Below are 25,099 nucleotides of genomic sequence, written 5' to 3'. Positions count from 1 at the left end.
CAAAAACAATTCACCTTACTGTTCATGAAAACTCCACGTTCAAGCGTGATTTGTTAAAAGTCACAATGGAGAGAGAGAGACATTTTAATATACAGTCCTGGAAGAAGTACTCTGATCTTTACTTAGTGAAACATAATAATGAAACACAGTAGAATACTCTGTTACAAGTAAAAGTCGTTTACAAATGTTACTAATAAAAAAGTATAAAAGTATTATCATGACAATATACTTAATGAAACAAAAGTAAATTACTCATTATCCAAAACACTATATATTATGTTATTGTGATATATGTTTTGATGCAGTAATGTGTTAGTCACTCTAATGTTGCAGCTGGTAAATATCTGATTAATCTGAATTTCTTCATGTACTACTGAGTAGTTTAATCCATCATCATCTGTCAGATAAACTTCATCTGTGACCTAGGATAGTAATAATGTAATAACATGTTTGTATACATAAATGATTGAAAACACATTTGAAGTTACAGAAAATGGGACAGGCAGTGAATACAGTGGGTGAGAGAACAGTTGCGTGAATATGTTTTACACTTTAATTAAACACTTTCAGGATTCATTATCAGATGTTTTGGGATAATTTTAGCCTTTTCTGTATTTTCAAATTGTAGTGTGGATCATATATTGCAACATTTAACCTGATTCACATCTAGTAATGCTGTCAGATCATTTATACTAATGCCCACTGACATGGTTTGATAACTATTCAAGAAAAAAAAGAACATACAGTACATACACACAGACTCTTTTCCATCATAATTTGATTTTAGAATTTTAGCTTTCTACTATCTTCTCTTTTGTGAAAGATGCTGTATAGATCATGCTTATTATTAATATGCTTAACTTATGGCCAATGATGCACCAAACTGTTATTGTTTCTATCAGTGAACAAAGAAAAATTACCCAGAGTCCACTTCTGCTTGCGGTTTTCTCTTTGAGTCAAATTTGAATGAAATTAGCCTATAACAGCTATAGTCAGCCTATAACACTTACATCAACACAAGACACCAGCTAAGGTTGAAAACAGTGTAAACACACAGCTGATCTCTCCTCAGGTCCAGTAAGGAGAGTTCGGTTTACATCCAGAGGCCCCTTCATCAACACAGTCCCACCTCCTCTGTCACCTCTGTGGGCTCCTTGTCCCGCACCCAGTCCTCCACCCTAAGCAGCATGCTCAGTGCCACCCACTCCTCCCATTCCTCCTTCCCTCACCAGCACCCCCAGAGCCAGGGAGAGCCCTCCCCTAGTATGGGACTCCATAGTCCGCAGATTCCCAGGTCCCACCAAGCAGGCGAGCCCTTCACCCTGGGGCCCATTCACCTGACACATCCAAGAAGTCTCGGTTTACCTCATGACCCCTACGACTCCACCCCGAGGGTGCACCATCAGTATCAACAACATCAGCAGCAGCAGTTCCAAGGACCTTCACCTCCCCAACCCCAGACACCAGTCCAGGCCAGACATTTCCCTCACCCGTACTCCTACTACCACCTGCAAGGGGAGCCTTTCAGCATGATGGTGCGCGCCCACCAGATGGTAGATGTGCTTAAGGAGGAGAACAGGATGCTCAGGCAGGAGATGGAGGCCTGCCGCGAGAAAGTCACCAAGTTGCACAAGGTAAGCTTTAAATGATCATAGACATATTCGCCCTAATTTAAAAGTGATACTGGACACATTTTTGATCTTGCAAAGTAGAGTGGAAAAAAAAGCTGTATAAGAGACATTGGATCATTGACTTGAATGGGGTTTCGGCATGAAGAGAGCAAAAAAACCACTGAACTTTGAACCCATATTGACAAGCCATACTTTAACGTAGAAAAATGATTTAAAGTTTAAAACGTAGACAAAACGCTGGACGTTATTAGATTAAGTTTCAGGAACATTTTGGGTCCATTTCAGATTTTATAATGGGTGTGTATTGCGCAGCTCGTTAAGGGCTAGAGTGAGGGCATAATTGTCAGAGTGGAGCGGAGCAGGAAAATATTCTGTGATTTCTACAAACAAATTGCTCAGAGTCGCACAATTTTCACTCTTCATGCATTATTTTTTGCAAAAAAGTTAGCTAATCGTGTGCTGGTCTAGAGGAATGACTGTGGAATCCAGCACATTTACACATTATGCACTACAGACCTTAATTGACAGGAAAACCAACTTTCTGCTCCATAGAGACCAATGTTAAATTTGACTTCAAGAACATCTTCCACAGAACACGGTACCCCATTTCTACATCGCCAGTTTAGCCACATTCTTTACACTACAGACACAATTTTCACAGGATCTGTTGTTCAACTCATCCTGCCTGTCATGTATTAATATCGGAGCAACAGGAGCTACGGTTATGGGGTTTTTGAGGATTTGTTTGAGAGGCGTTTCCCTGCTTTTTCTCCATGAACAGGCTAGGCTGCAGGTGCACAGGTGATTCTGATTGAGCTAATTAGTGAACAGAGGCTCACAGACTCACAGACACACATGACTTAGAGATATACGTGATGCAGCTCAGCCAATCAAATATGGGTATTCTGATAAGTTTCCTGATTCCAGTGAGATGTACACACACCATGACACAAGTGGGCGAGACGAAGAAAAACTAGGCAGAGCAGGACAATAGTTGGGTAAGCTGTAAATGTTAAAACACAGGTCAATCTCCAAGCTCCGAGCTAGTTAGTGAACACAGACACACATCACTTATAGATATTAAGGGAAATATTGTCAGTCCCACCCTTTCAAAATAAAAGCCCCGTAAATTAACTGTATCTTAACATGAGGCTCAGAATATGGATCATACAGAAATGATGGGAGCGTCAGTTTCTTGAGGAGAGGAGACAGAATCAGAATTTATGGAACACAAACAGAGGTTATTAATTGACAAGCTTCATCACAAGATTCCAGTTAGAATTCATTCTGTGGGGCTTTTATTTTGAAATGGGAGGGAGGTTCTCTAAAAATATCTAAGACCTCAATGACTGTATGATAGCGAGAGAAGAGAGAGACAGACAGTTAGATGGACAGAGTGAGTGAGTGGGAGAGACGGACAGGAGGTCTAACAATCTCCCCTGAATATCTCTAAGTGATGTGTTTTCACCAATTAGCTCACTCACAAACACCTGTCCGTGGGAGAAATTTGCCAATACAAGTCTAACCATTTCTAGGTCAACCTCTCTGGCAATTTTTCTTATTTGGAGAACGATCAAAGTTCTAACATTTACAATTTACCTAACTATTGTCCTGCTCTGCCAAGTCTCGCCTCGTCTCGCCCATTTGTGTCATGGTGTGTGTACATCTCACTGGAATCAGGAAACTTGTCAGAATACCCATATTTGATTGGCTGAGCTGCATCACATATATCTCTAAGTCATGTGTGTCTGTGAGTCTCTGTTCACTAATTAGCGCAATCAGAATCACCTGTGCGCCTGCAGCCTGTTCATGGAGAAAAAGCAGGGAAACACCTCAAACAAATCCTCAAAACCCCCATAACCCCCATAATAGCTCCTATTGCTCCGATATGAATACATGAGGAAGGATGAGCTGAAGAGCAGATCATGTGAAAAACGTTACTGGAGCGACGGAGCCTCTCCCAGCTGTTAGCAGACTGTTGTGCAGCATGCAGTTCGGCAGTGTAATTTTATAAATGTAAAATTATTAGTGTTACAAATTGTTTGTGTCACAGACTGTTGTGTCGTGGTGATTTGCTCTGTTAAAGAGCGTTAGTTGTGGGTTGTTAATTGTTATAAAGTTATGACCATGACTAGGGGTCCCTCTCAATACACACAAGAAAACTAGCTCCAATGCCAATGCCATTAGCGGCGAACAATATTTTTACCTGCCTGTTGAAGACAGACAGCACTTGTCCCGGCTTGGTATGTGAAAAGTTCATATGTACAGGAAATTGAAACTGTTATACAAGATTAAATCCAAGAGTATGGATCTAAAATGCAGAAAAGAGAGAAACGATATCTCAATCGAACTTCAACGATACTACTGGTAACATCGGCGTGTGTAGCTACATATTGCATATTGCGACGTCTTCGGGCAGTAGAAGCCACACTGTCAAAATTTCTTGCGAAATTTTCTAGTTGAGCAATACAACTCTCATGCAAATTCACTTGTTATCGTGTTTGGAGTGCTGCTCATCATCCAAATTTGATGATATAGTTGTCAGTTCAAAGCTGGTCTAACAGTTGAAGTTCAGTTGACCTGAGTTAACTCATTTAAAATAATTCACTCAATTGTTAAGACCAAAACACCCAGACATGGCAGGGTGAATAGTAAAGACCTCACTATTGGTGAAGATCAGGCTGTAAACGGTGTTTAGGTGAGGCCAGATTTGAATTATGTCATTAGTTGGATGTGAATATGGATATACAGTGTAAAAATGTATTGTGCAACATTTGAATAAGTTATTTATCTCCCTGTCTTCACTCTTTTTCTGTGTCTGTGGGCAGTTGGAGACAGAGATCCAGCTGGTGTCAGAGGCATATGAAAACCTTGCCAAGTCTTCCTCCAAGAGGGAGGCCCTGGAGAAAACCATGAGAAATAAACTGGAGCTGGAGGTGCGCCGGCTGCACGACTTCAACAGAGACCTCAGAGGTGAGAGAGCAAGGCGGCGCAATAACCATGCAATAACTGCCGAAATCAGTCTTTATGCAAATTCAACATATTACTACATAGGTGGAACAGGCATACATTATGCTTTGTTTTAAGCAGGAATTGAAAAACAAAATAGAAAACAAGATCTATTGGGGAAAAGGGTTGACAGGTTAAATGTGCCCATAAATTAAAAAACATTTATACTGTAGTCACCACTGAGAAGCTTATTGGAAGGTTTGTTGGCCCATTGTAATGAAAAATAGGGATTTAAAAATACCATTGTTCTTCGTGTACATGCACAAGTGATGTTTTGATTGTATTGGAATAAAAAGTTAACATTTATTATTTAGGTTTATTCAGGCTATTTTGTAAAAAATTCTTTATCATATCACAAACATCATGTCATAAACATCCTATCATGAACATTCATAACAATTAAAAGAGGCAAGGTGAATTTCTTTACTCGTTTATCTCCTATGTATGAGATATTGTCTCATACGTTTAAGTTATTATGTCATAAGTACTAGTTATTATGTCATAAGTACTAGTTATTATGTCATACGTACAAGATTATCTCCTATGTATGGTCGAGATCAACTTTTTTAAAGCCTGAAGTAAATAATGAAGGTCATGCCTTTATTTGTCAAAAAGCAAATTTGCTCTGATAAAACACACACTCCCTGCAATTAGATGAATCGCCTGCACTGATGAATGTAATATTTCACACCCTCTTCCTCCTATTATAACCAGAGAACAATGATTGGTAGATTAGGTCCGACAGCGGTCTATTTTTAATAATTAGCCATGTGCATCAGTTTGTCTGAGAAGTGAGGTAAAACTCATTATTTTATGCCACTACATTGGACATTTTTCAATGTAAAACCAGTTACTTTTAGTGTGGCGCTGGAAGATAGAAGATGTGAAACAGTAGTCAGGTAATTATTTCTGGTGAAATACACTGATAATTGTACAAAAGTAATCACAGTAATGGTATATTGATTACTGAAGGAGCTGTCCCCACACACACACGTAAACAGATAAGGGGCAGCAGTAGCTCATTCCGTGGGGACTTGGCTTCGCTCCAAAGCGTCCACCTCCATGATAAATTGCTGGTGGGGGTTTAGGATAGCGAGGATGAGAGGTGAAACTCTCCCTCAGCCTGTGAAAAGCCTGATCAGTTTGGGGAGAACCTAACATTGGGAGATTTGAGAGCACGCATGGGAGAGGCAACAGCACTAAAGTTGTTTATGAAACGTCTAGAAAAGTTAACGAACGCTTAGGAACCGTTGAACCAACTTTCGGCTTGTAGGCGTAGGCCACTCTGCAACAGCACTGACCTTGGAAGGGTCCATCTGTATGCAGTACGGGGAAATGATGAATCCGAGGAAGGCGACCATAGGAGAATAGGAATCACACTTCTCAGCCTTAATGAAAAATTGTTGATCCAGAAGACGTTGCAGGACCAGCTGGACATGTTGGATGGGTCTCTTGATCAGGGTAGAAGATGAGGAAGTCGTCCAGATAGACGAGCGCAGGCTTGTTTAGCAGTTCACGGAGGACATCGTTTACCAGGGCCTGAAAGACAGCTGGAGATGAGAAGGCAGGACTAGGTACTTCGCTCCGCTGGGAGTGTTGAAGGTGCACTCTAAACAATTTCACCTTAAAATAATGGTAAAATATTGACAGCAGAGACACCAGTAATTTACTGTTTATTTTATGGTGCAGCTACTGTAATTTATGTTAACTGTTTCTTATAATATATTGGATTACAGTATGTGATAGTATAATAACTGGGTTTTAGGGTAATTTTAAAGTATATACTAGCATGTTACCTCATATTTACAAAGGGTAATACAATCTGCTACTTTTGCATTTAATTCAACAAAAACAGTAGGAAACATAATAATTAATGTACAATACAATATTGCTGTAGATTATTACATGTCCTCAATCATTCATACAGCTGACTTTGTTAGAAAGATAATATTAGGAACACTTGTATTCCAAAACTGAGGAGGTACTGCATGTTTAAAAGAAAAATAAATAATTACACACACATTTTACACATGTAAATGTGAACTGCATGAACTACATGACAGTGTTAAGGAGAGAGAGAAGAGAAGGAGAAAGAGAGCTCAAACAGTGAGAGAGGATTTGAATGCCTCACTTCTTCATCTTCTCCAGCAACTCCAGGTCTCCATTCCCTTTTCAAAATGGTCCCGATCCTTCTGGTTTGCAGTTCTACAATCAGCTCTATGATAACAGAAATAAAAACAGTTAGGAAACCAACATTACATCTTCACACTTGGTGATAAACTTTACTAATGTTAACTTTACTGGCTATGCTGTAAACTAGCTAACGTTTCTATAATTGGTAATAGTAATAGGTAAATGTATCTTCCTTTTATCTGTTCATTGTTCACACTCACTTGTGTACAGAGTATTCCGTCGTTTCTCAGACAAACATAAGCACGTGGCTAATTAATACACAGAATTATGGCACGGTCAGATATTTAATCCAACAATCATTCTTCCCTGGTTGTATTCCGAATTAACTGGGAAAGAGGGTATGAAGAGTTAAGGCTGACTGCAGGTGCTGAATCTTTGTAATTGCAGCAATTATTATTTTGGCCCGAGCAGAGAACCTATTGTTCTTCTAATGATTACCAGGGCCCGAGCAACCGACAACGTCGGGCCAGCGAAGGCCCTATTGAAATTGTATGGGGTATTATTATTATTTTTCAAATAAACTTCTTAGGGGCGTGGCTTGTAATTCAATACACAACTTCTAAACCGTTTGTCCTAAAATCACCAAATTTGCAGTATATGTGCACATCGCATCCTGTAACATCGCGATCAACTTCAAATTTGGTCAGGATGCTCTTAAGACCTTTGTGATGTTATCAAATGTTATCAAATTCATACGTTTTCATTGAAGAAGCTTGACGTGGCGTGGCGGACATTTTGCGTCATTTGGCATGAAAACGTTGTGATAACTCCAAGGTACATCATCCAATCTGCACAAAACATCTTATGCATGATGCTACTTCAAGCCTGAGCACATTTCCATGCTAAAATGTTCGCATTGTCATTGTGCCACCTACTGGCAAAAGGAAATGTCATATTTTATACTTACATTTATTACTCCTAGCCAGTTGACCTGATCAGTCTCAAATTGTGTAAGAATAGCCTTGAGACATTGAAGATGCTTTAGCATGAATATTGTGAGTTTTCGTTGAACGCTGTTGCCGTGGCAACACATCATTTGCCATGAAAAAGGAAGCTGATTGTTCAGTGGCTTGGGATGCTCAAAAACTCATGGAATTTTGTACATGTGTCATAGGTCATGGGAAGACAGATTTTATATGGGTTTTTGGCTTGCCTCCATAGCGCCCCCCTACAATATTTCAAAAGAGCAGCCCCGGCGCTACGTTTCACCTACATATATGAAACTTTGTAGGGACATGTAACCTATAGAGACTTAAAAATAAGTCTCTTGGGACCATGCTCTAAACCAGGGATTCCCAAAGTGTAGAGCTGCCTCTAGGGGGTGCGCGAGAGGAAAAATGTAATGGTGGTCTAATGGTGTAATAATTAATATTAAATATTATTTAAACAAATTTAAGTGGGATTTTTCACAAAATAAAAACATGAATTATAAAAATTCCCTTTGTAAGATTTAAATTTAAAATTTAAAATGTACAATTTAATAAATAAATGCACTTCAGCTCCTGCTGCCAGACTGTCTTTTACGTAGCCTACACACTAGCCAGCCTAGCTTGTGCAGCTAACGTCAGCTAACAGCTAACTTCGTTCATTCAGCAACATTCATGCAAATATGATAAATTGGCTGAAATCGGGGAAACTGTCAGGTGGGACATCTGAAGCTATCAGTCATAAAAGAGGAGAGGGACAGAGAGAGAGTGAGGAATCGGAGGCGAGAGAAACGGAGAGGTGCGTTGGGGAGAGACGGAGGAGACCGAAAAGGAGGAAGGGATAGCACAGACAAATCGGGAGCACATAGGCCCATTGAGTCAAGGTGAAAAAAGAGGAAACGAGAGTGAGCATCAGACTGGGAAAAAAAAGAGGAAATATGATGAAAATTATCTGGGTCTGGGCTTCACTTGGATTGGCAATGCAGATTGCCCAAAGCCACAGTGCGTGGTGTGCAGAGGTTCTGGCTAACAGCTGGCTGAAGCCCTCTTATTTACGTCGCCACCTGAACACCAAGCATGCCAGTGCAAGTCAAAAGCCCCTTACATTTTTTATATCGAAATTGGAGGAGTTACAAAACAGCCAAAAACAACTGCAGTCTCATTCATGTGTTGGGTCTACAAAAAACACACTACGGGCTTCATATCTGGTCAGTTACAGAATAGCAAGAAAGGGGCTACCTCACACAATCGCCGAAGACGTGTGCTTGCCAGCTGCCAATGTAGCCGCTATGTATGGTTAATTGTAAATTAAAAGTGATGCAATCTGCCTCTGAGCCTGTGCGTGTGTCCTCGCCATTCTTATTGCTCTTTAAAAGTGACGCCTTGTGTAACTGAAATGTATTGAAACTTTGTTGCAGTGTTTCAGGACGTTTTCACACCTGTAGTTCGTTTGCTTTGTGCCGATTCAGGGATTAATATGATACAATGTTGCAGTTGCCCCTTTGTTCGGTTTGTGTTCACACTGCAACATTTAACAGCGGACTAAATCTTGTAAGCAAACGCCACGCGCGAGCAAACTGTTCTCTCATTGGTCCGATTTTTATGCGGCTATAAATAGGCTGTGTTGCTTTTTTTTTTTTTAAGGTGTGGGGGATTGGGCATGCGTGAACCCGGTCGGGATGTAGAAGGGGGTGCGTGGCCTAAAAAGTTTGGGAACCGCTGCTCTAAACCTTACCGGAAGTTGGCCATTTTAATCTTTGTGTGATTTTTCCATAGATTTTGGCTTATTTCTAGTCGCTATACTTTAACAAACTCCTCCTAGGAAATTGGTCAGATCCACTTAAAATTTGGTCAGTACAATCTCAAGACCGTTGCGATTAAAAGTTATCCAAAGCTATACGTTTAACGGAATGGCTTAGCCGTAGCGGGTGGCTACTTTACGTGATTCCCCATGAAAAAAGCTGATGTAACTCAGCTGGACTTGTTCCAAACGGTCCCAAACTTCCCATGCTTGCTAACACTCATGGCCGTAGGATGCCTAAAAGCTAATTTTCACTAATACTCACAGCGCCACCTCCTGGCGAAAGGAAATCTGCATTTTCTGACAAACAGTATCCGATTTACATGACTTTTACAAGATGTGGTTTACACTTGATATGGAGCAACATAATGCATGTTTGCACTTGTTCTGTAGCACCACATGGTGCACGATTTTCTAAGCATAATTTACATTATCACGTGGGAAAAAAACGTCGAACTCGCGTAAGCGCTGTCTGACGGCCGCGGACGGCCGCGGACGTTCTCGGTTGCGCTGGCTGGAGTCCTGCCCGCACCCCCGATGTGCGGGAGGATGTGAGGGCACCGATGTAGTCAGAGCGGAGGACATACTGCTCATCTTATAATTAGGGCAAACCTGAAGATTTTAAATTTGAGCTGTGTTCCATCTTCATTTAGTATTAACCAGTAACATATACACATCTGAACAAATCTCACAAGTGTTTTTGTTATTATAACATCAAAATTATTCAAATAGACCATGTAGTTAGAGAGATCCACTCTTTTGAGTATGGGTATGCAATTTTCGAGCAGAGGCCTAAAAATCAGAATCAGAATCAGAATCAGAATCAGAACCGTTTATTGCCATGGTATGTTGAACATACAAGGAATTTGACATGACGGGAAGGTGCTTAACATTTAACAATCAACAACAACAACAACAATCAGTGCAAGTAGAAACAAAATAATATTAATATTGGGATATAAAATAAAGTAAGATATAAAATAAAGTGAAACAGAATAAGGATGAAATATAAAATAAAGTGAAATATAAAATAAAAAATAAAATATAAAATAAAGTGCACAAACGAACCGATAACAGGACTGTAAACAACGAACAGATAACAGATAACAGAACTATAAACAAGTAAGATGTGTAGTGTAAAAGTGTCGAGTGAAATACGGATCGAAGGGATGCAGGGGAGTGACCGGTAGGAATTTATCCTGGGGATGACAGTCAGTGTGGGTCCCGGGCTCTGTTAATGAGCCCGACTGCGGAAGGGAAGAAGCTGTTCATGTGTCGGGAGGTCTTGGTCCTGATGGACCTCAGCCTCCTGCCAGATGGGAGTGGCACAAACAGTTTTTGTCCAGGGTGAGAGGGGTCGGCTACAATCTTTAATAGGGCTAGGTATAGAAAGGTTAATGGCGAAAAAACGTTACATACATTTTGATCACAAAGGTCTTTAGATTGTACTGACAAAATTTGAAGTCAATCACAGTCAATTGAAGTGAATAAAAAATGTCCGACTTCCGGTTGGGTTTAGACAGTGGCGGGCCGTCAGGGCCTGCAAAGCCTTCTCTGCTGGCCTAAACAGAATCACAAAGTTATAGCTATTTTATAATTTAATATTTTTTCTTAAATACATTTAATTTTTTCTTATATGTATTATAATTTCTAAAAATATTTTTCCCATCATCTTATGTTCTCATTGCACAGCTACTGTGCTCCTCAGTTGCTCTGCTTCCAGTGCAGCTTGTTTTAAGTAGAGCTTTTATCCAATCAGATTTCACCTCTGTGTCTCTAGGTAAGAAGAGAGGCCCAGGCCTGCAGACTCACCCAGTGCTTCCATGTGCAGTTTAAGTTGAATGGGGATGATATTGTTGATTGACATAGTCTTCAACCAATCAGATCTTTAGTTTGGGATTCATGGGCGCACCAGAGCGGTTTGCAGGCCTAGTTACGTCAGCATTACTGCAGCTCAGAGTCCAGATGCCTCTCTGCTGCAAGGTGCAGAGTGTGCTGTGATTGGTCAGTGGGCGGGCACGTGACAATGTGCCCGCGAAACATAATACTTGCTAGCAGAGCTTTGGTTGTAGCAGACAGAGTTCAAGTGGAAATATTTGAAAGATATTTTACCTAGCTTTGTTTTTTTAATATGAAATGGCGGAAGGAGGAGAAACGGATTTAGTGGCGGAGTTAGTGGGAACGCTTTTCTCAAGAAGGACATTTCTGAACAAACTGGACAGTAAGAAACGACCCCACAGCTAGCAGCCCTGACCCAGCCAGGAAAAGGATTTGTATGCAGCGTCGGAGAAGCGTTGCACATGTTATGGCTGTGAATGTGTTTCATTTTAACTGAGCGTCGGTACTTTTGGAGAGACTCAAGTGGATCTACAACTCAACGACCACGTTCGCAGGGAAACAGCTCCACAACCGCGGCCCGCCCTTCGCCGGTCCACGGCCGAAGACGACCACCGAACACCGGTCGAAGACGGACAACCGACCGGCGGCGGAAGACAACCGAACTGCGGTTGAAGACGACGACCGAACTGCCGCGGAAGACGGACAACCGACCGGCGGCGGAAGACCGGCGACGACCCGGCGAAATACAACTGTGGAGGCTCGACTGGCGTCGATGAATCGAGAAGGACTGCTTGTCATGCTTTGTTGTCATACGAATATATGCGACTGCTCTTGTGAGTTTGTCATTGTGTTACATTGATTTGGACTGTATTGTCCGGTAATGACGCAGCGTCCCGTCATGCTCGTATTCATGTATCTGTCTGCACTCTGCATTTCGTGTTTTGTATGCTAGGTGTTGAGCTTCATGTAACATTTTATTTCATTTGTCAAATGTTGCAGTGTTATGTGAATATGCAGCTTTTACACGAAACAAATAATAACCCGTAGCTGTGACGTCATAATGAGGTTATTAGAAGTGTAGAACAGCACTGAAGGCCCAGGTATAAAATCCACGGCCCGCCACTGGGTTTAGATCATGGCTCCAAGAGACTTTTAAAGAAATCTATATGTAATACAAATTGGGTACATCTAGGTCGAACATACCGCAAGGCTTTGTAGAAATTTAGAATATTGTGGAACAAATTTAATGTGGATCTGATTCACCTACTATGGCAAGCCAAAGTATAGTGACTGTAACTTCCTGTTGCCAGTAGGTGGCGCTATGACTATATTTCAAAATAGGCCTATAGATGTCTAAAGATGTTTTCATTGCAAAGCTCTTAAGATTATACTGACCAAATTTGAAGTCGATTGGGTTAACTCTCCATGAGGAGTTCGTTAAAGTATGGCGCCTTGAAACAGTCAAAAAGTGACATAAAATTCAAAATTACCGACTTTCTGTCATATTTGCGGTATAGCTCCATGAGGCTTTATTGTACATCTCACCATGTTACATCTACCTACCACATTCTATATAGCCTGGTGAAATGCAATGTCGGGGCTGCTTAAAAGGGGGCACTATCGAGCCATTTTCTCATACTGGAGTTCGACAAACATATCAGAGATTTTGCCAAGACTGACTCGTGTACTATATTTCAAGAGTGAGTGCTCAAGCACCTTTTTTTGCGCTCAATGACATACGAGAATAATAATAATCCTTAGAAGAACAATAGGTCCTCCGCTCCGACTTAGTTGGTGCCCGGGCCCTAATGAGAAATAGTTTCTCCAATCAAAATAAAACTGGTGAGATATGTTACATGATAATGTTAAATCACGTATGTAATCTATTTTGAAATCGCTCAACAGGTTGCGCCAATCGTTCCAAACCTGTGCATGTGAAAAACATGTCCCCATTATGCCAAGACTTCTTGTCTGGCGAGACCTTGAGTGTACAAGTACTGACAGGCTGCATACATGCAATGAAAAAAGAAGTGTGTGATTGGTCTCAGTAATTCTTTAGAGAGAATTAAACCAACTGAGGTGACTTTCATCAGCTTAATGAAGCCCAAATCCAGCTTGATGCTTCCTTCTTTTGAGCGAAAAAAGGTTAGAACTCGGAATGGCCTCTTGTGACTATATTTTCTGCAAATCTTTCTGTGTGTTTGTCCGAACTCTGAGCATGTTTGTTGTTGTTTTAAAAGAGCGTATGGAGACGGCCAATAAGCAGCTCACTGCAAAAGAGTGTGACTGCTCAGAGGACAACCGCAAAAACATCTCCCAGCTGCTTGTACAGAGTGAGTGCCACACACACACACACACACACAGCTGTCACATTTAACATGCCACTCCAGGCATTTTTCAGGCATGATGTCAGTGACAACGCATGTTTCTGACTGAATGTGTCTGAAGAAACACAAAACATCTGATAGTTCTTATATCAGTTTATGTTGCATTTTAGCCATGCATGGATTAAAATGTAACACAAGTGATTTATGGTGTGCGTAACAATAACCTTAAAAAATATGGAGGAAAGACATCGTGTTTGTACATGTGTTCAAGACAAAGAGACGATCCGTGAGAGGGAGCAGCTGGAGATGGAGTTGAATGCACTGCGTTCCACCACAGAGGACCAGAGAAGACACATCGAGATCAGAGACCAGGCACTCAACAATGCCCAGGCCAAAGTGGTTAAGCTTGAGGAGGAGGTAACAGCATCACTCTTACTGGATATAATCCTGATCGTTGGATTTGGATTTGACCTCTTGTTCCCATTTTCATCAGAACCAGAAAATCCTGATTTAGATAAAGAAGCCTAAGTGAAGCTGAACTATTTCAGCCATGATGTGTTGTTATTAATTAAACAAGAGACACAGAATCTTAACAGCTAACAGTAGTCTAAACTTCTCAGGCCAGTTATGTCTTGTTGATTTTATCTGAAATATGTATGACAACTTTTTACATTTCCTGTAAGGCAGATAGAGCCACAACTGTGAATCTGTGGGAGGTGGACTATCACGGGGACAGTAAAAGTTTATGTGAATCATGACGTAGCTATGGAGGCTCCACACATAGTTTTCACATGCAGGCTACACTGTAGCTGACATAAGCTTCCTCGAGAAAATCAATACATGACTTAAGATATCAAGAACTGTGATAAGTCAACTTGGGCTGCTTTTTCTGTCACAGGTTTCTGATACTGATGTTTGTGCTATAGACATGACTTCTGTTAACACCTCAAATTGAAGATGTATCTAGCTTGAGCTTAAACATAGCTTAAAACATGAATTATGTGACGAGGAAAATGATGTATTGCAAATATTCCACCACTTTCTGTTTCCACTATTTGGCCCTAGAGAAAGTGTAGAACACATCATGTAAATGTCATGTAAAGTGGATTCTGTTTGTTGAATAGCGTTGACTTCCTGTTGCCATTAGATGGCGCTATGACTGTGTGAGAATTGGCTTGTAGACATCCTCAAGCCATGACTGTTATTAAGCATAGCAAGTTTGGAACAGATTTGAACAAGTCCAGTAGATTTACATTAGCTTGTTTTTTAATGGAAAATCACGTAAAATGGCCGCCATGCCACTGCTATGCCATTCCATCAAGCGTAAAGATTTAAATAGCTTTCAATCACAAAGGTATTTAGATTGTACTGATCAAATGTGAAGTGGATCCGAATAATTCCCTAGGAGGAGTTTGTAAAAGTGCAGCTTCTCGAAATGGCAAAAAATACATGATACATTTTTACAAAATGCAAATTGGTCGACTTCCAGTTGGGTTTGGAACATAACCCCAAGATACTTTTTTTTAAATGTACATGTAATACATTTGTACATACAAATGTTGCTCATCTAGGTTAAATCCTTGCCAATCCCAAGCACCACAACCACATCAAGTAACTACTTTTTGGGATTTAAATGTGTGCGCCAAGTTTGGTTCTGTTTCCAGCATTTTTCACTCCTCAAAAACACCCTGAAGAACGGCGTTCCACGAAAGATCAAAAGCTCCGTGGGCTGGCTTCTTACATCTTACATTTGTGTGGAACAATTTTGAGTTGGATCTGTAACTTACCCTCCAATTTACATTCCAATCAACCACTAGGGGAGCGCTACAGTATTTCGGCCATCTTCTGATTTTTAGTCCATTTTCCCCCGTTCTCAGGCTTTGTATTCCACGAATCACCACCTTAATGTGGTGGAGGAGTTTGAGTGGCTCAGTGATCCTGGGAGCTATCTTGTCCACTAGCGACAGTAGCCCCTGGCAGGGACTCCCAAGGCAAACAGGTCTCAGGGTAGAGCCCAGACTAAGAGCGGTTCAAAATAACCCTAATGATAAGCAGCCCACAGTCTTCAGCCACCTCGCCTGGACCAGGGAAACCGGGGCACCCTCCCGGAGCCAGACCCAGGGGGGGAGCTCGTCGGCGAGCGTCTGGTGGCCGGGCCTTAGCCCATGGGGCCCGGTCGGGCTCAGCCCGAAGAAACAACATGGAGCAGCCACCCTGTGGACCCACCACCCGCAGGGTCAAGCATCAGGGTCGGGTGCAATGCAGACCGGGCAGCTGGGTCAGGCCGGAGGCCTGGATGAGCCGATCGCCGGCAGCATAGACTAGCTCTAGGGACGTGGAACGTCACCTCGCTAGTGGGGAAAGAGATGGAGCTGGTGCAGGAGGTGGAGTGATACCAGCTAGATATAGTTGGACTCACCTCCACACACAGCACTGGCTCTGGAACCAAGCTCCTGGAGAGGGGTTGGACTTTGTCCTTTTCTGGAGTTGCCCAAGGTGAGAGGTGCCGGGCGGGAGTGGGGATACTCACGAGCCCCCGGCTGAGCACCGCTGTGTTGGAGTTCTCACCGGAGAACAAGAGGGTCGCCTCCGTGCGCCTACGGGTTGCAGGGAGCAAGGCTCTGACTGTGGTTTGTGCTTATGCACCAAATAGCAGTTCGGAGTATCCTGCCTTCTTGGAGTCGGTGGGAGGGGTCCTGGAAACGCTTCAACGCTCACGTGGGCAATGACGGAGAAACCTGGCGGGGGGTGATTGGGAGGAACGGCTTGCCCGTTCTGAACCCGAGTGGTGTCTCATTATTGGACTTCTGTGCTAGCCATGGTTTGGCCATAACAAACACCATGTTCGAACAAAGGTGGCTCATAAGTGTACCTGGTACCAGAACACCTTAGGCCGGAGATCAATGATCGACTTTGTAATCGTATCATCTGATCTGCGGCCGTATGTCTTGGACACTCAGGTGAAGAGAGGAGCAGAGCTGTCAACTGATCACCACCTGGTGATCAGTTAGTTCAGATGACAGGGGAACCGGTTGGAAAGACCTGGCAAGCCCAAACGTATCGTGAGGGTGAACTGGGAACGTCTGGCAGAGGACCCTGTCCGGGAGGTCTTCAACTCCCACCTCCGGAAGAACTTCTCACACATCCCGAGGGAGGTTGGGGACATGGAATCCGAATGGACCATGTTCAAAGCCTCTATTGTGGATGCGGCCGCTAGGAGCTGTGGCTGGAAGGTCATCGGTGCCTGTCGTGGCGGAAACCCGAGAACCCGGTGGTGGACACCGGAGGTGAGGGAAGTCGTCAGGCCTTCAGGGCCTGTCTGGCCCAGGGGTCTCCTGAAGCAACTGAGAGGTACCGGCAGGCCAGAAGGGCTGCAGCTGCTGTGGTTGCGGATGCTAAAACTCGGGCATGGGAGGAGTTCGGGGAGGCCATGGAGAAGGACTTTCGGTTGGCCTCAAGGAGGTTCTGGCAAACCATCCGACGGCTCAGGAAGGGAAAGCAGGGCCTACCCCTGGCTGTTCTCAGCAGGGGGGGGGGGACTGCTGACCCGGACGGGGGACATCGTCGGGCAGTGGAAAGAGCACTTTGAGGAACTCCTAAACCCGACCAACATGTCCTCTGCAGAGGAGGCAGCGCCTGAAGACCTAGGTGGAGGCTCACCCATATCCCTGGCAGAGGTCGCTAAGGTAGTCAGAAAAGCTCCATGGTGGTAAGCCGCCGGGGGTGGATGAGATCTGCCCTGAGATGCTGAAGGCGCTGGACACTGTTGGGCTGTCTTGGCTGACACGCCTCTTCAGTGTCGCATGGGGGTCGAGATCAGTGCCCATGGACTGGCAGACCGGGGTGGTGGTTCCCATTTTCAAAAAGGGGGACTGGAGAGTGTGCTCGAATTACCGGGGTATCACACTACTCAGCCTTAGGCTTATGCCAGGGTGCTGGAAAGGAGGCTCCGATCGTTTTGTCGAACCTCGGATTCAAGAGGAGCAGTGCGGATTCCGTCCCGACCGTGGAACAGTGGACCAGCTCTTTACCCTCGCAAGACTACTGGAGGGGTTCTGGGAGTTTGCCCAACCAGTTTACATGTGCTTTGTGGACTTGGAGAAGGCTTTCGACCGGGTCCCTCGGGGGTTCTTGTGGGGGGTGCTGTGGGAGTATGGGGTGCCGGACCCGTTACAACGGGCGATCCGGTCTCTCTACGACTGCAGTAGGAGCTGTGTCCGCATTCTCTGCAATAAGTCAGACACGTTCCCGGTGGGTGTTGGCCTCCGCCAGGGCTGCCCTTTGTCACCGGTCCTGTTCATGACTTTCATGGACAGGATTTCTAGGTGCAGCCGGGGGGTGGAGAACGTCGGGTTCGGGGGTCTCTGGATCACCTCTCTGCTGTTTGCAGATGATGTGGTCCTGTTGGCCTCCTCAGATCGTGACCTCCAGCATTCACTGGGGCGGTTTGTAGCCAAGTGTGAAACAGCGGGGATGAGAGTTAGCACCTCCAAATCTGAGGCCATGGTACTCTGCCGGAAACCGGTGGATTGCTCCCTCCAGGTGGGGACGGAGTGCCTACCTCAAGCGAAGGAGTTTTGTTCACGAGTGAGGGTAAGATAGAACGGGAGATCGACAGGCAGATTGGTGCGGCTGCAGCAGTAAAGCAGGCGCTGCACTGGACCGTCTTGGTGAAGAAAGAGCTGAGCCGGAAGGTGAAGCTCTCAATTTACTGGTCGGTCTACGTCCCTACCCTCACCTATGGTCACGAACTCTGGGTCGTGACCGAAAGGACAAGGTCGCGGGTACAAGCGGCCGAAATGAGTTTCCTCCGTAGGGTGGCTGGGCTCAGCCTTAGAGATAGGGTAAGGAGCTCGGACATCAGCAGGGAACTTGGAGTCGATCCGCTACACCTTCGCGTCGAAAGGAGTCAGGTGAGGTGGTTCGGGCATCTAATTAGGATGCCTCCTGGACGCCTCCCACTGGAGGTTTTCCGGGCACGTCCAACTGGGAGGAGACCCCGGGGAAGACCCAGAACACGCTGGAGGGATTATATCTCCCAGCTGGCCTGGGAACGCCTCGGGATCCCCCAGTATGAGCTGGAACATGTTGCGGGCGAGAGGGAAGTCTGGGTCAGCCTGCTTGGCCTGCTGCCACCGTGACCCGACCCCGGATAAGCGGAGGAAAATGGATGGATGGATGGACGTATTTTAACAAACTCCTCCTACAGAATTCATGTGATCGACTTCAAATTTGGTGAGGACAATATAAAGATTTTCTATGATGAAAAGCTATCAAAATTGGGAGTTTTCCTGGAACGCCCTTAACGTGGTGTGGCGGCCATTTTGCGCCTTTCGCCATGAAACAGGTAGTTGTTGGTACATTGAGAAGAGAAGCTACTGGGTGTGTCTTAGCCCAGTAATAGTTGTGAAGGGTCTGCAGGAATAATTAATTATAATAGCAGGAGCAATAATAGAAAAATGCTAATAACAGCAGCAGTGGATGTAATAGGATAATTATGATAATAAAAGCAGTAATGGTAGGGCGCAGTCAAAGCAGGCCTGGAACTCCAGCTTTGCCTCGCTTGTCCATCTCACAATCTTGACCACAGGCTTATCAAATTTTAATTTCTAACTTTTAATCAGGAGAAGATAAACCAGACAGTGATCATAGAGTCCCGAAGCTGGGTTTCTATAAAAAGAAAAGTGGTAATCAATTAAATGTTCATGGGAGCATTATCTACTGTGCTACTGTGGCTCAGAGTTAGAGCGGGTCGTCCTTCAATCAGAGGATCGGCGGTTCAATTCCAGGCTACTCCAGTCCGTGTCAACGTGTGCTTGGGCAAGACACTTAATCCTAAATTGCTCCAGAGGGCTGTGCCATCGGTGTGTGCTTACTTAGTCCCAATGGATAGTGACACCTTGCATGGTAGCCTGCCATCAGTGTATGAATGGATGTGAATGGGTGAATGACATGTGGTGTAAAAAGCGCTTTAAGTGGTTGTAGGACTGTCGTAGGGTCACCAACTCTGGTTTGGTTGAAATGAACCTTTTATTCCGCCTGGCATATGTGATCCTCAAAGCTACCAGACTCCATTATTTGAAACAGTATTTTTACTGTTCATTGTAAAAACTCGACAGAAACTAAATAAAACTCATCAAAACCCACTTTGTTAGTCTTTCCACTGTTTTAACAATCACCAAGTCTTGTTTGACAGATACTGAATAATAAAAAAAGATATACAAAAAAAGATGATACCAACCTAACATTTTCACTGTTTACTTACCCCGTTTTCTGATATTTTCATGACACAAGAAAAAAGATGTAAAAAAATAGAAAGTCATACTCGTCTAATGGTTATGGAGAAAGAACAATGGGAAGTAAATCTGCACACATGCTAATTTTGGTAGGAAAAGGGTATAAAATAGACCTAAGGTGGGATATAAACACTGTCCAAAATGAACAAGGAAAACTCCTGCAGGGAATAAACTGGATTACTGTTAATTAAAAAAGAGATTATTAAAACTCAGCAGTGACAAAACTCCAATAATCGTGCTTGGACCTGGTAAGGTCCTTGGTAAAATTAAATAGCACAAAATGAATAAAACCTTTTGCTGGCTATGGACCACGGAAAGTAAACGTGTGTGAACACAGCTGTTCTTAGATCCAGTTAAACAGTAAGAGAAGTAGAATATACTGTATATGTTAATGTTATCCCTACTGCTCTGTTAAGTGGCTTCAACGTCTTTTTTATGTTTATGGACTGAAGTACACTTTCTTGCTTAGTGGAAAATCTCACAGTGCTGCTGCTTTCAGTGGTCTGCTCATCTGATTGTTTGACAAAGTGGATACATTGTATACTGTAATGGCTGTGGACGACAATAGCTGCAGAGAGTATACAACTGAGGCATGGCATAAACTGACTGCTCTCAATCTGAACACTCAAGGTTTTTCTTGACTGTGGAAAAAAGAGTGCACACCTTATTTTTATGTAGTCTGCTTTATTCACCAAATACGCTAAATAACAATGGACATCTTTAAAACGGGTGCAGATGGCACACTCATTAATTAACACTTTGGCTCAAGTTCAAGAAAACAATAGATAAATTATTCAGTGATTTGATATCCAGAAGATAAGCAAAAAACATATTGTAAACATCTTTAAACATGAAGTTCTGCACAAACGTCTCACCTAAATATTGAACAAAAATATCTGTAACTATACCATGTTACAACTAACCAGCAGTTTATTCCAATGATCTTAACCACTTTATTGTGGAGGTCAAAGTGAAATAGGGGTGTAACTGTGGTCCCGTACAGGACAGGAAATAGGCAGGAGCCGGGGCCAAAGCCAGCCTATGACTCACAACGCTTGCTTGTTGTCGGAATAAAAGATCTGCAATTTTTTTTCTCCTGCTTTTGGAGATAGTCACTCAGATCTGAATCAGTGTATTGAACAGCAACAAAGGCTGCGGGGAGTGGAGAGACTTAAGGGACACAAACCCTGGATAATGCGCTCTCATCATGAGAGGAGTGCCATCTGTAATCTGTCCAACAGATTTTCAATTGTTTGGACACTCAACAATTTAAAGATACTGTTAATGTACCAGAAATATATAATTAATGTTATGTGATCAATGCAGATATTTCAGAAAGTGAAGGAGAGGTCTCCGATAACTTCATGTGGAATGAAGATTATTGAAATTTGGTTTTACGAGTTTATACACTGCCTGGCCAAAAAAAAAGTCGCCACCAAAAAAAAAAGGTCACACACTCTTAATATTTCGTTGGACCGCCTTTAGCTTTGATTACGGCATGCATTCGCTGTGGCATTGTTTCGATAAGCTTCTGCAATGTCACAAGATTTATTTCCATCCAGTGTTGCATTAATTTCTCACCAAGATCTTGTATTGATGATGGTAGAGTCTGACCGCTGCGCAAAGCCTTCTCCAGCACATCCCAAAGATTCTCAATGGGGTTAAGGTCTGGACTCTGAGTGGAAGGCTCAGGGTAGCACTGAAGAGGTGAGTTTTCATCCTGATGAAAGCTGGGCAGCGACTCTGCTGTCCTGACGTCAGTGGGGAGTTCATTCCACCATTGTGGGGCCAGGACAGAAATTCCTGATTAGTTTACTCCAGATGTTGAGGCAGTGTGGTTCACATTCTTCTTTATTCAACATCTCAAATTATCCAATAGGAGGCTCGTACCTATTTGCTTAGTTAAATCCAGGTGGCGACTTTTTTTTGGCCAGGCAGTGTATGTGTATGTGTATATATGATGTACAATGTTATGAGAATGGATATTTTAGAACTGAACTTTTTATATAAGAGATGACAGTAGCAGTAAATATACTGTAACAGTTAACTTCACTGAAAATGTAGTTATTTTTAAACCAATAAAACCCAAAGGTGAAGAAGGAAAGTCGGTCAGTAGTCCGTCCTAAATATGTACAAACACGTTTGTATTTCTTTTTGGATATGTGTCAACATGTCTGCAAATGTGTGGTTAAAACCTCTTGAACCCTAGGCCTATTTTGAGACCTCTGCTCGAAAATGTCATTCCCAAACTCTAGAGAGTGTAAATCTCTAACTACAAGGTCTATTTGAATAATTTAAATGGCAAAATAACACAAATAAATGTGAGCTTTGTTAATATGTGTACATATCATTGTATATGTTACTGGTAAATGCTGAAACGAATGTTACACACAGTTCAAATTGAACATTTTCAGGTTCGCCTTTTTTTTCTGTGCCTAAAAAGCTCTTTTATTGATTTGAAATGATGCACAGGCAGGCCTAAACTCTCCCAAATCATATCACAACATGTCAGCAGTCCTTTTAAAAAAAGAAATTGGCTTTGATAGAGTGAAGTATGCCTGAGAAATCAATGCCTGTGTACAGGTCAGCTGAGGTCAGCCAACGTCAATTCTGATTTTGGAAGGAGCACATATCACTGTCTTATTGTACTTATATATACTATCTAACTATATATTTCACTTCTTTTATCAGTAATAGTGTTCAATCTATCTAATACAGCAGTTTGGCATCATTTTGAGAGCCTGGGCCATATGAAAACTTGTAAAATATGGCTCATTTTCGTCAGAATTTCAGTTTTACGTGATGTATTTGAACCTAACACAGCCTGTGATCGGTTGATTTGTGCAATTCCCACAGATTTGAACCCGGAAGAGTCTGGGCAGTGTAGTCATTCGTTCTTTGAGTTGTTTACAGAATTTTAAGCCAATAAAATAATCGAAAGCTGTGATCCGCCCCCATGGGTCAAACCCATTGGCCCAAACTGAAATTATTACTCATTCGTCATAGAAGCTCGTCAGAGACTCAGTTTTTTTCACAGCACGAGGAGAGAGACTGCTGCGAAATGGCCGCACGGATTCATTTTCTTTTTTTTTTAATTTTCATCCAGGAAACATCTAAAAGGTACGGAGCGTTTCAATGTTTATGATGATGGGCTGAGTTGATATCTGTGGCAGATCAATAGTAACTTTCTAATGGTTTAAAGTAGAATAATTTGGAGGCTATAGTTCGATTCAGTGTCTTGTGCTCGTGCTCCTGGATATGAAGTGTGTGTGTGAAAGTCCCGTAGATCGCGGCTGGGATCGATAACGGTGAACATTGCTCGCCTTCTCCTGGCGAGAAATAGGTGAAATTGTGGTAGTACTTGTAGTACCTTGAAGTACTTTGTGTATATATATGTTTTTGAGTGATTAAAATAGGTTACATGGTCCATTTGATCAGAATCTCTTCGTCATGTACGTTTTTGAAATATTTTAAAATATTTCATTCGTTCTCAAAAGTGATTTGTATTACATGTGTACACTCTTCGCCCCCCCTATAATCCCCCAAATGGGGGGACTCTCGAGTGCAAGAAGTTTTAACCAAAAATATACATATTTCTCTGAATCATGAAGAAATGGTTAATTAAGTAGACATTGATTTTATGTATCAGCTAAATCCATGTTTAATTAAAGTAAAACTTAAAATTACAGTAGATTTCTGTAACCTCAGTAAAACATATTCTACATCAATCTCTCATGGATTAATACTTGAAGTCTGATGTTTTTGGTTGTCTTCATTCTCCTTGAACAGAATTTGTGTGGATATTTGCTGCATTGAAACATGTTTTTGGCCAGATTAAGTCGACAAAGGAAAAATTGTTTAAAACAAGGATTCTGGTTGTTTGACAGAAGTGCCTGCTGAACCACTACAACTTTTGAAGATTCTCTGTCCTGTATTCCTCATAACTTGTTGGTGGAATGCAAATTCCTTGAACCATCAAATAACCTCACAAACAGCAGGGAAGAATGCATGATTCTCTATTTCACAAGATTGAAGACCAAGACCATGATGTGTTTGATATGTAGATTTAGATTTAGTGTTGAGGTGAATTAGCATGGCAGTTACCATGATGTAACTACCTCCCCGTGTGTGTGTGTGTGTGTGTGTGTGTGTGTGTGTGTGTGTGTGTGTGTGTGTGTGTGTGTGTGTGTGTGTGTGTGTGTGTGTGTGTGTGTGTGTGTGTGTGTGTGTGTGCAGCTCAAGAAAAAGCAAGTCTATGTGGAAAAGGTGGAGAGGATGCAGCAAGCTCTGGCTCAGCTCCAGGCGGCATGTCAGAAGAGAGAACAACTTGAGCATCGCCTCCGTATTAGACTGGAGAGAGAGCTTGAGTCGCTACGCATGCAGCAGGTAACACCCTAGGCCTATACTGGTTGACGTTTACATAGACCATTTATGAATAAAGAGACCATCAGGGCGTGCTTATGCCCCTTCCCATTTTAATACAATTTATTTATTTAGTGGGCCCTGTGGTAACATGTATTTATGAATTGTATACAAATCCTCATCACTCTACTAGTTCTTCTAGTAAATCCCAATATCAGTGTTTTACATTTGAAAGTAGAAGATAATATAATAGCAGATAAAATATTATACAAGAAACTCAGCTCACAGAAGTTTATGTGTCTCAGTAGGTTTGAACATTTGACTGAGGCTCCTTTAGTTGTCACTCAGCTCAGTTGGTGAACATAGTGGAGCATTTAGCAGCTAAAGAGACAGCTATTTGTCAGGAGTTGGTGGACCAAAACTGAGCAAACAGAGAGAGAATATTGGACATGCATTCAAGTTCAGCATATAAACTTCAGACGATAAGTTCATTTTGTGTTTACATTTTCCCACACATACTAACACATAAATTGAAGATGTTGCAACACTGTTCTCCCAATAAAATGTTTATCTTTTACAATTGAATGTTGCCATAACAGACAATCACTAGTACTTCTGGAAGGTAACACAGCTAGCAACAGATTTAATGTTGAATCAACAAATGGCATGTCCTCTTACTATGGTATGTCTCCCTCATTCTTCTGCTTCCCCTCTT

At 42.5% G+C, this 25,099-nt stretch overlaps 1 protein-coding gene across 3 annotated transcripts in view; it reads left to right on the top strand.

Annotated features, from left to right (window-relative positions):
- The window catches only part of amot (angiomotin), a 76,532-nt gene that overhangs the window by 22,832 nt on the left and 28,601 nt on the right, over positions 1-25,099 (top strand). For all 3 annotated transcript variants that reach the window (XM_079171458.1, XM_079171459.1, XM_079171457.1), the window contains 5 exons: positions 1,073-1,634; positions 4,460-4,604; positions 13,640-13,732; positions 13,998-14,143; positions 24,259-24,408. In XM_079171458.1, coding sequence (XP_079027584.1) covers positions 1,073-1,634; positions 4,460-4,604; positions 13,640-13,732; positions 13,998-14,143; positions 24,259-24,408 — 1,096 coding nt within the window. The remainder of the gene's footprint in view (positions 1-1,072; positions 1,635-4,459; positions 4,605-13,639; positions 13,733-13,997; positions 14,144-24,258; positions 24,409-25,099) is intronic.

Source organism: Pholis gunnellus, assembly GCF_910591455.1.
Source record: "Pholis gunnellus genome assembly, chromosome: 13".
In the NCBI taxonomy this organism is placed as follows: Eukaryota; Metazoa; Chordata; class Actinopteri; order Perciformes; family Pholidae; genus Pholis; species Pholis gunnellus.
The sequence above is the reverse complement of the archived record's forward strand: the minus strand, read 5'-3'. Positions and strand labels throughout refer to the sequence as shown.